Below are 15,163 nucleotides of genomic sequence, written 5' to 3' on the forward strand. Positions count from 1 at the left end.
ACACCACTAAACCTGGCTTTTTATATACAGAAAACTAATCCTCGGTACCATAGCTAAAGCGAAGCTGCTATTTTCCGATAGCTGATTCCTTTAAGCTATGGCTTAACACACACACACACACACACACACACACACACACACAGAGAGTTGTTTTTGTCGTCGATATAAAAGGCTGAACACCACTAAACCTGGCTTTATATACACAGAAAACTAATCCTTGGTACCATAGCTTAAGCGAAACTACTATTTTCTGATAGTTGATTCCTTTAAGCTATGGCTTAACTTCATTTGTTTACCTAACCAGAGTCGAACCACAACATCAGCACACTAACTCTTGTGGGTACGGTGGTATGTTTAGGACATGCATTTATTCTTTTAAGATTAAATTATCTCGTGCACACGACATCTTATCTCGTGCGGACGACATCTTATCGTGAGCGCACCATATCTTATCTCGAGCGCATGACATGTTATCTCGTGTGCTCGAAGTATTATCTACTGCGCTCGACATCTTATCTCATGAGCAAGACCTCTTATCTCGAGCGCACAACATCTTATCTGAATAGTCCTCAAGGAATCAAGTGAAACTTTTCAATTTTATGTTGCGTTTCTTCAAAATCTACATATCTTCTTATGATATCATATAACATATATCTAAATAATATGACATATTTTGACTATGCAAACAATCCCTTCCATTAGAAGTATCATATTAATAAAATCACTACAAAAGGAAAGGTCCCTTGTGGAGATTTCTACAGTGGCATTGTGGTAGGTTACTTGATTTATATTGCCAAGTCAATGCAAGTTAATTGTACTTCAATCACTATTATTAGCTACAGGATTCAAATGTTATCTTATTTCTAAGCAGAAAATGTCATCTTCATCGTCCAATGACAGCTTTTCAATATCACTCAAAGGCTCAGAATTTAAATCATCTTTCAAGGGATGATCTAGAAATCTCTGTAGTTCTGATGGCAGACCAAGTGTCTGTAGGCTGGACTCCGTACATGGGCGACAAGACTGACGTACAACTAATCTGCACATTTTCTTCAAGTCTGGGAAGGTCTTGGCTTTCTCATGGAACCAGTTAATAACCTAAAAAATAATAAATTCTGTAACAAGTGATATATGTATGGTTAACACATCTTATACAACACTAAGTTTCTTGCCAGTATCTTAAATGTTATTTGGAGTAAATTGCTGAAATTTAGAATTTAGACAAACACAATATTATGAATGTCATGAAAATTCTTCTGTGAAAGACATTTTATCCATCCTATTGATACGACCACATCCCATTTGCGCAACCAAGAAATGTAGGAAATAAATGAAGCTACACACAGCTTTAAAACTTGCCTTTTGTTTCATATTGTTAAACTATACTGATATTAATTTTATCAAAAGCAAACGTAAAACTAGAAATCATTATATTGAAATTAAAAGACATACTCTGCATTTTAAATATTTTTATATTAAAGTGGGGTGGGGGGGGGGGGTTATTACATTAAAAAAAAACAACAACAATAAAACAAATACTTCTAACGGAGATCTTACTCTATTCAATTGTTCTTTTTGTTGCTTAGATAAATTTCTAACAGAATACTGAAAAGTGAAAAATGCCATAAAATGTGAATGCCTACCTTTTTAACTCTTGCGAATTTGTGAATTAATTCTAACTCACATGTAAGAAAATAACAATCTTGTTAAATGTTTACTGTTTACCTTCTGAGACAGAATGTTGTTCCGGATACCCTCTGAAATACTGCAACGTTCTTCTAATGTTTCAACTGCTTCTTTCAACTCTTTGGGGATAAAGCCATAATATCCCAGAAGTATATTTATCAGCAGATACCTGCATCGCCTCATAGCGAGAGATGTGTTTTCGCAACATGAACATACCAACACCAATTTCATCCAGTCCGTAGTTGTAAGTGTATTGCCATGCAGAAGAGTATTCATATTTTCTAAGCTAAATATCTTTGCTATGATTCCACTTTCTATATTTTCATTGACACAAAAGCAGAACGAAATGAAAACATCACCTGGATCATCAGTACGTTCAATAAGAAGCTGAATGATTGACAAATTTTGACGCCTAAATGCATACGGTAAGACTGAACATGGTTTAAATTCATTACGGGAGAACCAAGGTTCTGGTCTTGTGAGCTTAATGCATGCTCCATTGTCCATGAGGAACTTGCACATTTCTAAATTTGTTTCATCTACAGCTACTGTCAATGCTCGCACCTTTTCATCATCATGGTGGTCAATGTAGATTGCGCAACTGCGATTCACATCTGCTCCACGCTTGATTAACTTTTTAACAATTTCCATCTGGTTCATTTTAACTGCATACAATAATAATGTCCAGTCACGCCTGTGCACATTGCCTTCCTCTATTTGTTCTGCTGGTCTCTCTTGCACACTTCTGCCAACACAAGATCTAAATCTTATGACTTCATCGATTTCCTGGTCTTCTAAACCTTGTATTTCGTCCAGTGCTTCTTGTTCTGTACCTTCAAACATGACCATTAATACCTCTTGACATCTGTTCAATTTAGGAGTTCCAAATCGTATATAGTTCCTGAAAAGACGAGAAATTAATGTCCTTTTTTCGAAGTTTCTCACCTCCTTTAGTGATTCTTCATACCATTCCTCTATATTTTCTATACCACTTGAAGACTCCAGCAAAATTTGCAACAAAGCCGTGTTTTCGTTCCATACAGCTGTCTGTAGCAAGTTTCTCATATCATGTAAGCGATATGTAGCAAGTTTTTGCAGGAGAAGTGATGAAATTTCATACAAATTGTTAGTAACAGCCACTTCAAGAGGTGTTACATGCAAATCTTTTCCTTGTCGTGAATCTATGTGGCACACACTATCAACTGACGCTCCTTTTGCTAACAACAGCTTTACCAGAATCATTCTGTTTTTCAAAACAGCATAACCAAGGAGAGTCCAGCTTTCCTCAGATTCTTCAAGTGGATAAAAGACCGTGACTGGTTGGTTTATATTATTTGATTGGTTGACTTTGAATAGTGTTTTCTCGGCTTCCAGCCAATCACCTTTTTCCATTTCCATAAAGGCTTTCTTGCAAATGTCACTACTTAGACAAGGCCCATATCTCAGAAGATCAAATAACCATGAAATTGATGGAATTTGATCAACTATCTTACTTGACATCAAACATTCACGTACAAGTTTGTGTGTGTCTTCATCAGAACTAAAAGTTAGAAGTTTCAATTTGTGTTCATTAAAGTTGTTAGATTCATCACTACTAATTTCGTCTACAACTTCCTTCACAAGAGTTCTGATTTCATGTTTAGTCAATTGGCCATATGCTCCTGATGACAAAATTTTAACAGCTTCAATATCATACCGATCTAATGCAACCTGTAAAATTGTTGTTAAATTGTTATCTTCCAGATCTTCCGAGGAATAAGGGTTATACAATGCTTCGTTCACAAGAATTTCAAGACTGTGATATTTCTGGAACAGTATCGCATCAAGAAGAAGCTGCCTGTATTCCTCTTCTGTTAATTCTATGTCTAAATCATTCATCAAAGACTGTAACAGGTCCAGACTTTCTGTCTGCACAGCAGTTTGTATTGTTCTGAACATTATGTAGCAGTACAAATCAAATAATTAGTGTAAACCTGAAAGAAAAAGAAACAAATCGTTAAAATGTTTTTGTTCATATTTAACTAAATCTTTTCATGCAAATAGGGAACACAATCAAATTTAAACATCCCCCAACAGACACACCCAAAGATATGTATGCACTGTTTTGTAGAAAGTATGCGGTACTTTTAAATACAATTTTAAATACAAGTCTGAATCAACAGAGATTTTTATTACAGAAGTAATATTTCTAAAGTTCTGCAAGGCCCTGTTATGAGAGTGATGCTATTTGAAGATTTTATTTTATTTCTTTAGCTCTCGCAGCCTTGTTTGTCATCAAATCAGAAATATTTGAACAATCTTTGTAGATGGTCACCCAAGGAACATTTGTGTGGTGTTATTTCCAACTCCAGCCAGCACTTGCTGAAGATAAGATTTTTAAAGCTTTTACTATATACAGATATCATATAGCGAAAAGTGGGCATTCAATCTAGCAACCATATTCTTTGACAAAGCATTATCAAAATACATTGAACATTCAAGATCTGTAGAAGATTCCTATAAGGAATCTTTCATTCAAAATTATTTTGAAATTAGGCCAGCAGTGTCTGAAAGGAAACTCTATACTACCATATAGCGGGTTATTTCTACGGGGGTGGGGGGGGGGATATTTCTGCGGTCTCTCAGTAGAATCACAAAAATATTTCAAGCAGAATATTCATCCAGCAAAAATTTAAAACGCAAAAAAAATACACTTTTTCACCAACGTTGTTTCACGCTATGTTTCCCTATGTAATCCGAAGTTCACAATGGCATGGTCTAATCATTGGAAATTACCGTCGCCATCTGGCAATTACCGATAATGGTATAATTAGGTGTGGTGGCCAATCAAAGTCCATACCTCAGAAAACATTTTTCTTGTCTGAATGAAATAAACTGAGTGAATTTCAATTGTGTTGTTCTTATTAACACCTTGTAATTAAAGATCTTCCTAACTATACTTTTATATAAGTGTAACCGTTTTGCCGATATACCGTAGTTTGCAGTTGTTGTTTGTGCAATTGTTGCTGGGTTTGTATTTTTTTTTTCAATTCTCATGTTATTATATCTTGCAATGTATTTATTAAATGCAAAGTTATTTTACAAAGTTACTGGTAATCTAGTTTATTGTTTTCATATGCTATCATTCTCATAACGCCCGATCATGCGTGGAATTACCTCCTCTTTTGCACCAAAAAAACGCAGAAATTTCTTTTCCTTTTATGTGAAAACGCAGAAATTAAACACGCAGAAATTTGTTTCACAATTTTTGGGGCCAAAAGGCAAAATATTCTGACCGCAGAAATAACCTGCTATACGGTATATATATTAAACAAGACCTGTTAAACATATACGCCCCCATGACAGGTTGTCCCATTTTCAGTCTCGTCATCACTATGACCTTGACCTACTAACCTCCAAAACAATACGGGCCAATCTACATCGTAAGCCTAATCATGCTATCAAGATTGAAGGTTCTAGGTCAAGTGGTTGTCAAGTTACTGTGCAGAAACAGTTTTCAATCTTCAGGTCCCTGTGACCTTGCCCAAAACAAACTTATTTCATCAACCCAATCATGCTTCCAAGTTTGAAGCTTCTGAGTCACGTGGTTCTCAAATTATTGAGCAGAAAACGTTTTCAAGGTTCAAGCCTCTGTGACCTTTGATCTATTGGCCACAAAAACAATATAGGGGTTATCTACTTCATAAGTCCAATCAGGCTATCATGTGTGAATGTTCTGGGTCAAGTGGTTCTCAATTTATTGAGCAGAAACCATTTTTAGCTCATCTGATTTTTTGAAAAAAAAAATGATAAGTTATTGTCGTCACTGAGCGTTGTCGGCGTCGGCGTGACTGTAAGTTTATTTAGTAGCTTTTCTCCTAAACTATCAAGCTATGCTTGAACTTGGAAATTGTTCACATATAGCTGACCTGTATAGCAAGAAACATAACTCCATCTGCTTTTGCAAGATTATGCCCTTTGTCTTAGAAAATATCAGATTTCTTGGTTAAGTTTATGTTAGGTCACTTTCTCCTAAACTATCAAGCTAGCTATGCTTTGAAACTCGAATACTTTTCACCATCATAAGCAGACCGACATCAAGAAACATAACTCCACTTGCTTTTTGCAAGATTATTGCCCCTTTGACTTAGAAAATCATTTCTTGTTAAGTTTAGTTTAGGTCAGCTTTCTCCTAAACTATCAAAGCTATTCTTAAAACTGCAACACTTGTTCACCATCATAATTGACCTGTACAGCAAGAAACATAACTCCATCTGCTTTTGCAAGATTTATTGCCCTTTTGGACTTAGAAAATCATTTCTTGGTTGATATTATGTTTAAGTCACTTTTCTCATAAACTATCAAAGCTATGCTAAAACTGCAACAGTTTTTCACCACATAAGTGGACACTGAACTCAAGAACATAACTCTATCTGCTTTTTGCAAGAATGATGGCCTTTTTAGATTAGAAAATCATGTGATATTCTATAACCAAAATGCTATCATGTGAGACAGCCGGCAAGTGGTGCTCTTTGTCAAAGTTTCATCGACCCCTTTGACCTTGACCTTTGACTAAATGATCCGAAAAAACAAAAGGTATCATCTACCTCATAAGCCAACTCATGCTATCAAGTTTGAAAGTCCTGGATCAAGAGGTTCTGAATTTATTGTGTGGTAACTGATTTCAAGGTTCATGCCCCAGTGACCTTTACTTTTGACCTATTGACCTAAAAAACAATAAAGATCATCTTCTTAATAAGCCCAATCAAGCTACCAAGTTCGAATGTTCTAGGTAAAGTGGTTCTCAAGTCATTGGGCAGACACAGTTCGCTCTACTGACAGACGTACAGACTGCTGTGACCGACGTGTGCAAAGCAATATACTCAAGGGTCCCATTTTATCATCGGTTGTACGCCCTGTCATAGCTAAGATTTGGTCGTATGGCTGTTCTTATGTTCACGTCACGTTTTATCAAAAGGATCATACTCATACGTATGACGTCGTAAATAAAAGTCTTAACTTTTTAACTGGTCCTATGTAAGCTTAAGTTGACTGGAAAGGGGGTGGGGGCATTATAAAGAAAACCTGGTGCATGTTTTCTAACAAATCAACATAGCCTGAAGCACTTTAGTAAAGGGTCGTCCAAGAAAAATTTCAGTAAAATCATTTTGAAAATTGACAGCAGCCTTGACTATTTGAAGCCCTTTCACCATATACTAAAAAACCTTCAGCAAAATTTTGTAAGCTGAAAAAGGGGCATAATTTTGCTAAAATGAAAGCTAAATTTATTAAACTTGTCATGTAAGGTCTCCCAATGATGCCAAATACGTGTGTGAAGTTTGAAAACATTTGGCCAAGTAGTTGTCGAGAAACCTGCTTACATACAACTGGATGAGGAGTGGTTGGGGGCGGGGGGTCAGAGGGAGAAGTATAGTTTCAGTATGGTGATTCATATGTGATAATTTATGTTTGGGGACATATTTTCAGATCTGGCAACGCATCGAGTATTGGCTGTTAAACTTTTAGTGTAGCGATCACAAGCAAGTTCTTTTTCTTTTAAATAAATGGCACATGCTGTACATTGTTAGAAAGATCTGTTTTCAAGAGAAACAATGGTGAAAACCATGTTCTTTTATCTTTATCTGTTACAAAGTTATAATGTGTTAAACCTGGTGATTGTTACAATTTATCTGTCAAAAGTAGGACAATCACATTCTCAAAATTGAACAGTATTTGTAAAGGGAAGTAATTTGTTTAGAAACAAGTGTGCACATTGTGCTAACTTTCAGGGAAAGTTCTAAATGGCACAGACATGTACAGCTCTTAAGATAGTGTCAAATGAAAGACAGTCTAAAGAAAGACATAGTTAAAAACTACTTTTATTGGTTCCAAATCCATGCGACACAGGTGCCAAAACAGGTGTGCGTACTTGGGGGTTGGCATGAAGTTGTGAAAGAGGCTTGCGCTTCTATGCGAAACCAGATTATTACTTCATCTCAACTTCTTATTGCTAAAATATATATGCATCTGTGCGATGGAACCTCCGGAAACTTTCTATATTTAACCATTTCTGAGATATTTATAAGACTCAAATTGAACTAATTTTGGGTTAAAAATTCTTAAAATTGCATTTGTATTACTTTTAAATTTTTAACTTTCCCCTTTAGGTGCCTCACTTACAGATCTATTTTTACAAAATTTATGGAAAAACATGTAAATTTATGACTTTGGCACAACAGTTTGTTTAAGTCATATGACTGCATGAAGAATGAAAAAATTCAAAAATGGCAGCCCTCTTAATAGCTAATGAGTCAATATTGTGTTGTTTTACCGGTACATTAAAATTGTCATCATTTATAAGTGAAATAAACCTATTCTGTTACCGGTATTATTTTAATTTAATAACTTATTTCTTTGCATTTGCAACAAAATATTATAAACTTTCATTAAAAAATATATCTAAAATTGTGTAAAAATGACCCATGTTTACACTGTGACAGAATTGAAAATGGTATATCGCCGACTGGCTTGTGGTAGCTATTTAGTGTGACCTGCATTATGTTATGTACAGCGTGATATCTATGATGACATTGGGGACACCTGTACTTTACTGGTATGCACTTCCAATAAATACTCGTTATTCTTATTGGCTACAACCCCAACACCCTAGTTTTTCTTTTTTGTTTGGCAGTGGCTAGGGGTCCAGTAACCGGACCTCTAGACCTGGAGTCTAGAGGTTCGGGCTGTCTAGAGGTCCAGTAATCAATACGAATACTGAGAACGGTATTTACAAAGAGGTGAGTATATCTTATTTCTAAAATTGGGAGATGATTTCAAAAGTTTGCTCTCATACTTTTCTCGCTGTTTTAAATACATTGTAAGTGACATGAAAATAAGAAGTATTTATAATTCTTTAATCCTGGATAGATAATAAATAGCAATTTGTATGCAGTAATTGGAAGCTTTTATCAAATTTTTGTTTTTCGCAGGACTGATTAATTAAAATAATAAAATAATGTTTACTTAAGTATTTTTGATGGTGACTACGGGAAATCACTGTTAAAATATAATATTCAATATGCCTTGAACCCCTTATGCCTTAAAATATTTACAAACAAGAGCTGTCTCCATAGGATGACAAATGCCCCCGATGGCACTATGAATGAATAGTTATGGCCGATGTTAGAGTTTAGGACCTTTGACCTACGGAGCTGGGTCTTGCGCGCGACACGTCGTCTTACTGCGTCACACATTCATGCATAGTTATTTTAAAATCCATGCATGAATGACAAAGATATGGACCGGACACGCCCATCAATGCACTATTATGAAAAATGACCTTTAACATCTAAGTGTGACTTTGAACTTTGAGCTATGGACATGGGTCTTGCGCGCGACACGTCGTCTTACTGTGGTACACATTCATGCCAAGTTATTTGAAAATCCATCCATCGATGACAAAGATATGGACCGGACACGCCCATCAATGCACTTTCCTTTAACGTCTAATTGTGACCTTGACCTTTGAGCTACGGACACGGGTCTTGCGTGTGACACGTCGTCTTACTGTGGTACACATTCATGCCAATTTATTTGAAAATCCATCCATCGATGACAAAGATATGGACTGGACATGCCCATCAATGCTCTATCCTTTAACGTCTAAGTGTGACCTTGACCTTTGAGCTACGGACCTGGGTCTTGCGTGCGACACGTCGTCTTACTGTGGTACACATTTATGCCAAGTTATTTGAAAATCCATCCATCGATGACAAAGATATGGACCGGACACGCCCATCAATGCACTATCCTTTAATGTCTAAGTGTGACCGTGACCTTTGAGCTACGGACCTGGGTCTTGCGCGCGACACATCGTCTTACTGTGGTACACATTTATGCCAAGTTATTTGAAAATCCATCCATCGATGACAAAGATATGGACCGGACACGCCCATCAATGCACTATCCTTTAATGTCTAAGTGTGACCTTGACCTTTGAGCTACGGACCTGGGTCTTGCGCGCGACACGTCGTCTTACTGTGGTACACATTCATGCCAAGTTATTTGAAAATCCATCAATCGATGACGAAGATATGGACCGGACACAAAAATTGCGGACAGACAGACCGACGGTTCAAAAACTATATGCCTCCCTTCGGGGGCATAAAAAGCGTAATAACGGCAACCGGTAATACAGTACATAATAGTACATGTATACTGATTACTTGGCCTCTAGACTCCTCCTGGTTTAGAGGTCCTGTTGCCAGACCCCTAGTCCTATAAATAAGACCTGACATAACATATTTTTACATTTTGATGTCTATTGGTTATGTCAGGTCTTATCAGATCGCCATGCATAAGATGTAGCGAGTGCGACCAACCTCCTTGTCACCTTATATCTTCAAATTTATAATGAACAATAAAACTCAATCAGAAGTGAAAGAACACTACTTGCACCAAAAAAAATTCCTTTTTTCAACTGCCTAGGTCAAAAATTTCCGTAAACTTTACTTTTTATGTATGAACACAATTTATTTTTTGAATCAATTTTAGATGAAATTTTTCCTCTAGATCACCTCGTAAATAATTTACGTGGAAAACTGCTTTTGTCTAAGCCGATTTTAGATATATTATAACCTTCTGAATGTGCATACAAAATGGCGGAATGTGTACTGAAAATTGTACACAATTGACATATAATTGAGTATTAGGGGTTTTAAAGGTAAATTTTAACACAATATCACCAGAATATGATAAATAACAGTAGGCTCAACTGTTTAAACCTGTGCACATTGTATATTTTACGTGTAAGAAAATGCTACATTCTATTGATTAGGACCCGTTTAGACGTTACATTGCAAATCGAAAATAAAATGAAAAATAATAAAACAATGAATGTTGAAGGTAAAATGAGCATAAAAACGTCTAATATTTTGGACTACCGGACCCCTAGCCACTTCCTTTTTGTATATTAAATAGATTATGTTATGATTTATTCATGTGACTGTAAGGTACAATACAATACCGTACCCCTAGCCACTTCCTTTTTGTATATTGAATAGATTATGTTACAATTTATTCAAGCGACTGTAAGTTTACAATACAATACAATACAATAGATCTACAATTACTTTTGAGTTGGCAAGACATTAGCTCTGAAGACTGAAGAGCTTTGGAACCTACATCTATACAACAATTAAAACAAATTTAAGTTTTAACAGAATTATAAAAGCGCAACAACCCCCCCCCCCCCACGAAAAAAAACATGCATGTTAAGCACACCATATTAAATAGAAGGAAGTGGCTATTCTTACGGTCCTGTAGGAATAGCCTCGCAGGCTATTCTTACGGCTCTCCCGTAAGAATAGTGAAAAGCCCGCAGGTGTCTTTCCTACGGCTCTTCCGTATGAATTATGAAAAGTCCGCAGATGGTTATGGATTTCCCCTATTATAACACATTTTTGTTACATTTCATTGCTTCCATTTGTTACATAAACAAACAATTTTAAAACAACGAATTTATTGTACTGTAAGTGTAAAATATTTATTTCACTGAAATTTGTCTTCTAAATAAATTGGAAAACAATTGTTGGTTGTACAGCTGTAGATGTAAATACATACGTTATTGATATTCATTATTGAAACACTTAAAATATTGACCAAGTGTTTTCAAGCAGGCCTAAACCAGTAAGAGAATTATTGATCTACGTTTCGTGTATATATATGCAAAATTTTCACAACAGTACAAATCTCTTACCACTCTAAACATGTTTATCACACATCAGCTTGACATAACGAGATTCAAAATAATTTATTTAGGCAAAAACATACAATATGTTCATTCCCTAACATGGAATATAACATTGAAATATGACAATCAGACCTGACATTTTATTTGTAACACAATGACCAAATGTGATGTCATTTCTGAAATCGTTTGAAATTATATATAACAGTTGAATGACTTCAGTACAATGTATACAAAACTGCCATAGGAATAGACATCTGCGGGCTTTTCACTATTCTTACGGGAGAGCCGTAAGAATAGCCTGCGAGGCTATTCCTACTGGACCGTAAGAATAGCCACTTCCTAAATAGAACTGGGTAAGCATGTACTAGATTTCAAGTATTAAAATCTTGTGTTGAAGCTGATCTTCTAGACATTGCTGCCTAAAAACTGTTATAACTTACGTGTAGGAAAGTAAGTTAACAATGTTTGTGTATTTGGCCACTTCAAACAGTCTTTAGAGACATGTTTCAGTGTCCGCCTTAGGATCAAGGTGTCGGAGGTTCGAGCCCAGTTGGAGACTTGGGTTTTTCCTCTAGTTTACCATAAATGGCGATGAGGGTAGTGCGGCTTTATGCTGCCAGGGGAGCGGGAATGGGATAGAAACTGATAGAAACAGCTCCAGAAAGGCAAAGGTAAAAGGGGGGGGGGGGGGGAGTGTTGTGTACTTGGCAACTTCCAACAGCCTTGCTGTTGGGTTAACCCTTTAGTGACGTGGTTGAGTGTCCGCCTTAGGATCATGGGGTCCGAGCCCAGTTGGAGACTTGGGTTTTTCTCCTCTAGTTTACCATACAATAGATTCGGGTAGATTTGGGTTTTTCGTGCTGCCCCTAATTTTTTAAGCACTGTACTCTGCCTTTTAAAACTATCAAAACCTACGTAGGACATACCGTTAATACTAAATTGCGTTTAAATCGCGGGCTATTTTCCTATCATGCAGCGCTTACAGTTGGCAAAGACAGTCATAGTTCTACTTCAGTACAGTCACGTTTTCTTTCCTTCGTGGGCGCATCCATTTTGAAACCATCGTCTAACTAGAAATGTTTCATGAATTTAGATTGGTTATCATATTTTCTTATCTGTCGTTTCATTGGTCTATTTGCATAGGCGTTTTTAGGCAAGAATATACTAAATATCTATAGGGTTTTTTTTGGGCCAAGTGACAGTAAATTTGAAAATTCAACAAATTTGCGTTGATACCAGTGCGAAAAAACCCCCATAAAAATCAAATTTCGAGAAATGCCAGGGAGGTGTAGAGCGAATGTATTGCATATACTCAGCACTTTTCTTTTGATTTTTATCCAGCACTGACTGTAAGTTATATATAGATATTTAAAATGGGCCCTGATGTGTGCTGCAGCCATTGGAAATATGTTATGAATTAATTTTATATGAAAGCAATTATCGTGCCTTTCTTAACGTTGAAAGAGTTTTAAAATTCGGACCACTATTGAAAAAGATATGGCAGTTTGAAATTTAAGAAAATGGCTGGTCATGGCCGGAGGCAGCCATTTTAGTGTGTTTTTGAGCGTCATTTACACACTGTTGAATTCTTTACTTGGCAAATAACTTCAATTTCATATGTTTCTTGGGTGTAAGATGTAAAACATGGTAATTTCTTTCATAATAGCTGAAAAAGGTAGAAATTATTTTACAAATACAGCTAAAAAATGTAGCCAGAAATTTAATAAATCTGCCATTTTGTTTTTGTTGCCATGGAAACAAAATGGCCGCCACTTTAATTAAATATTTAAATGCTTATAACTTTCTCATTTTAAATTTTTGAAAATTCTTTCATTTCTTTAAAAGATTTAAGAAATCCCAGCAGATTGAGTAAACAAGTTAATAAGAACAACAACAATTGCCATTCCCATTTAACCCAATAAAGCAACTGTCCACATAGAAAGTATGCATAATTACATGGTTGGAGAAGCTCTTTTTTCGATACTGCACATGAATTTTTAAGATCAGAACCATGATGGTAGGTAATAAAAATAAATGGATTCAATGATACTTTCCAATATGCGAATCAAATATTTAAACCTTTAAAATATATTAAAAATAAATAATCGAAAATAAGATTTAACAAGCAACTGATATATTTTTTCTTCATAACATTATAACCAAGTCATTATGTTTCATATTTTCAGTTTCGACTTGGAAAAGATTTCATTAACACAAAACATTCTTACAATATTTAACATAAATCAGTAAATCGGGTACAAGTTGTGCTCTCTACAGTGCTAACAAAGTTTTTCTTTGATTTGACATAGTGACCAAGTATTGTACTAATTTCAAATAATTTCAAATAATCATAATAAATACTTTGACAATGTTTTGTATAAATCAGGTAAAAAGATGGTCTCTGATGTGCTTACGATTTTTGACGATTTGACCTAGTGAACTAGTTTTAACCCCAGATGCCACAGTTTCATACTTGACCCTCAGTTCGTGTTCGTCCACTTTTTCTGTTAAAAAGAAAGTTTAAGGTTCCCTATGATATGAATATATGATATGATATGATATGATATGATATGATGATATGAAACTGTACGAATGGTAGATCTGCATTTAATAATTATCCACTATTTCTCGCTCTTGATACTATACCTCTGCTGGAAAAACGTCACAAATATGTAGGGAGTCTGGCGTTTGCAATTTGTTGCTGAAAGTTGGGAACTGTGGTCGGTGTACACGAAGAGTAATATTAAGATCTAGTATTTGATGCCATGGCAGAGCGAGTTTTTTTGAAATTGTTGTAGATCGAGACGTCTGACAGAATCTTTTAGCGCCTTTGATTATGATGGTATCGAGAAAAAGGGGATTTCTCTGGAATTTCAACGACCGCTTTAACGAATTAAAATAGGATGTCAATTCTGCCCGAGCAGCAGCGGCATTGTAAGGAATTACAAGCCAAGATATTATATGATCTTAGTCATAACAAGATAAATGAGTGCAATCAATCTAGCTATTGTAGACAAACCTAGCAGAATATTTTCATACGGACTTGTTTCTTGATATGAGGACCTGGAAATAGGCGATATAAACTGCCCTAGCTTTTACTGGAACTCTTACCCTACTTTCAGAGCCTGGCAGTAGGTGGCAGCTTTAGTGAATGGAAGAATGCTTGCAACTAATCAAACCGTTTTTAAACGGTAAGACAGCTTAGATATTGCTATTGTTTGTGGGCTCGATTGTTTCTCATATAGAGTATACTTAGTATCAACCCAATGGCGTTTGTTGAAAATGCAAAAGTGCGAAAGGGAGCGGGAGCGCCCGAAATTGCGACCCTAACAAGTAAAGTTGGTTATACACCGACCTAAGATAGGCCAAGCTCAGAATAATGCACCATTTTCCAAAAAGAGATCAGAGCCATGTGGATGTGTCAGAATTGTTTTTGTTACTTGTAACATGCGTAAGTTCTGCTCAGTCCGGGGCTAGAGGACGTGGACGGTAGCATGCATTTCCACTTACATTCATAACAGGCCCAACAAAACCGAGCCTGCAACATTTTCATTTTTGTCGTGTTGAGCTACCTGTGGAGTTTTCACTTTTTCTATTCAAATACGATTGATCTTCAATACGTAACATAAGCATTATCTTATTTCAATGAAGATCAGCCACAGTATTATAATGTAATTACGTCATTTCATTATTCAGTGATTTCATACAGAAATAATTTTATCCATTCTTCAGTATAAGCGCTTTCAT

At 35.9% G+C, this 15,163-nt stretch overlaps 1 protein-coding gene across 2 annotated transcripts; it reads right to left on the bottom strand.

Annotated features, from left to right (window-relative positions):
• Window positions 1-588: 588 nt before the first annotated feature.
• Window positions 589-12,505, bottom strand: LOC123528773 (uncharacterized). Of its 2 annotated transcripts, none has more exons than XM_045308759.2 (3): window positions 12,400-12,505; window positions 1,726-3,659; window positions 589-1,098 (listed from the first exon to the last, which is right to left on the bottom strand). In XM_045308759.2, exons 2-3 carry the CDS (start codon window positions 3,622-3,624, stop codon window positions 853-855), a joined length of 2,145 nt encoding a protein of 714 aa, XP_045164694.2. In that variant the 5' UTR covers window positions 3,625-3,659; window positions 12,400-12,505; the 3' UTR covers window positions 589-852. The 2 variants fall into 2 exon arrangements, with proteins under 2 accessions (XP_045164694.2, XP_045164693.2); XM_045308758.2 differs by having other exon boundaries at window positions 12,343-12,499.
• Between the last annotated feature and the right edge of the window lie 2,658 nt (window positions 12,506-15,163).

Source organism: Mercenaria mercenaria, chromosome 13 (genome assembly GCF_021730395.1).
Source record: "Mercenaria mercenaria strain notata chromosome 13, MADL_Memer_1, whole genome shotgun sequence".
NCBI classification, from domain to species: Eukaryota; Metazoa; Mollusca; class Bivalvia; order Venerida; family Veneridae; genus Mercenaria; species Mercenaria mercenaria.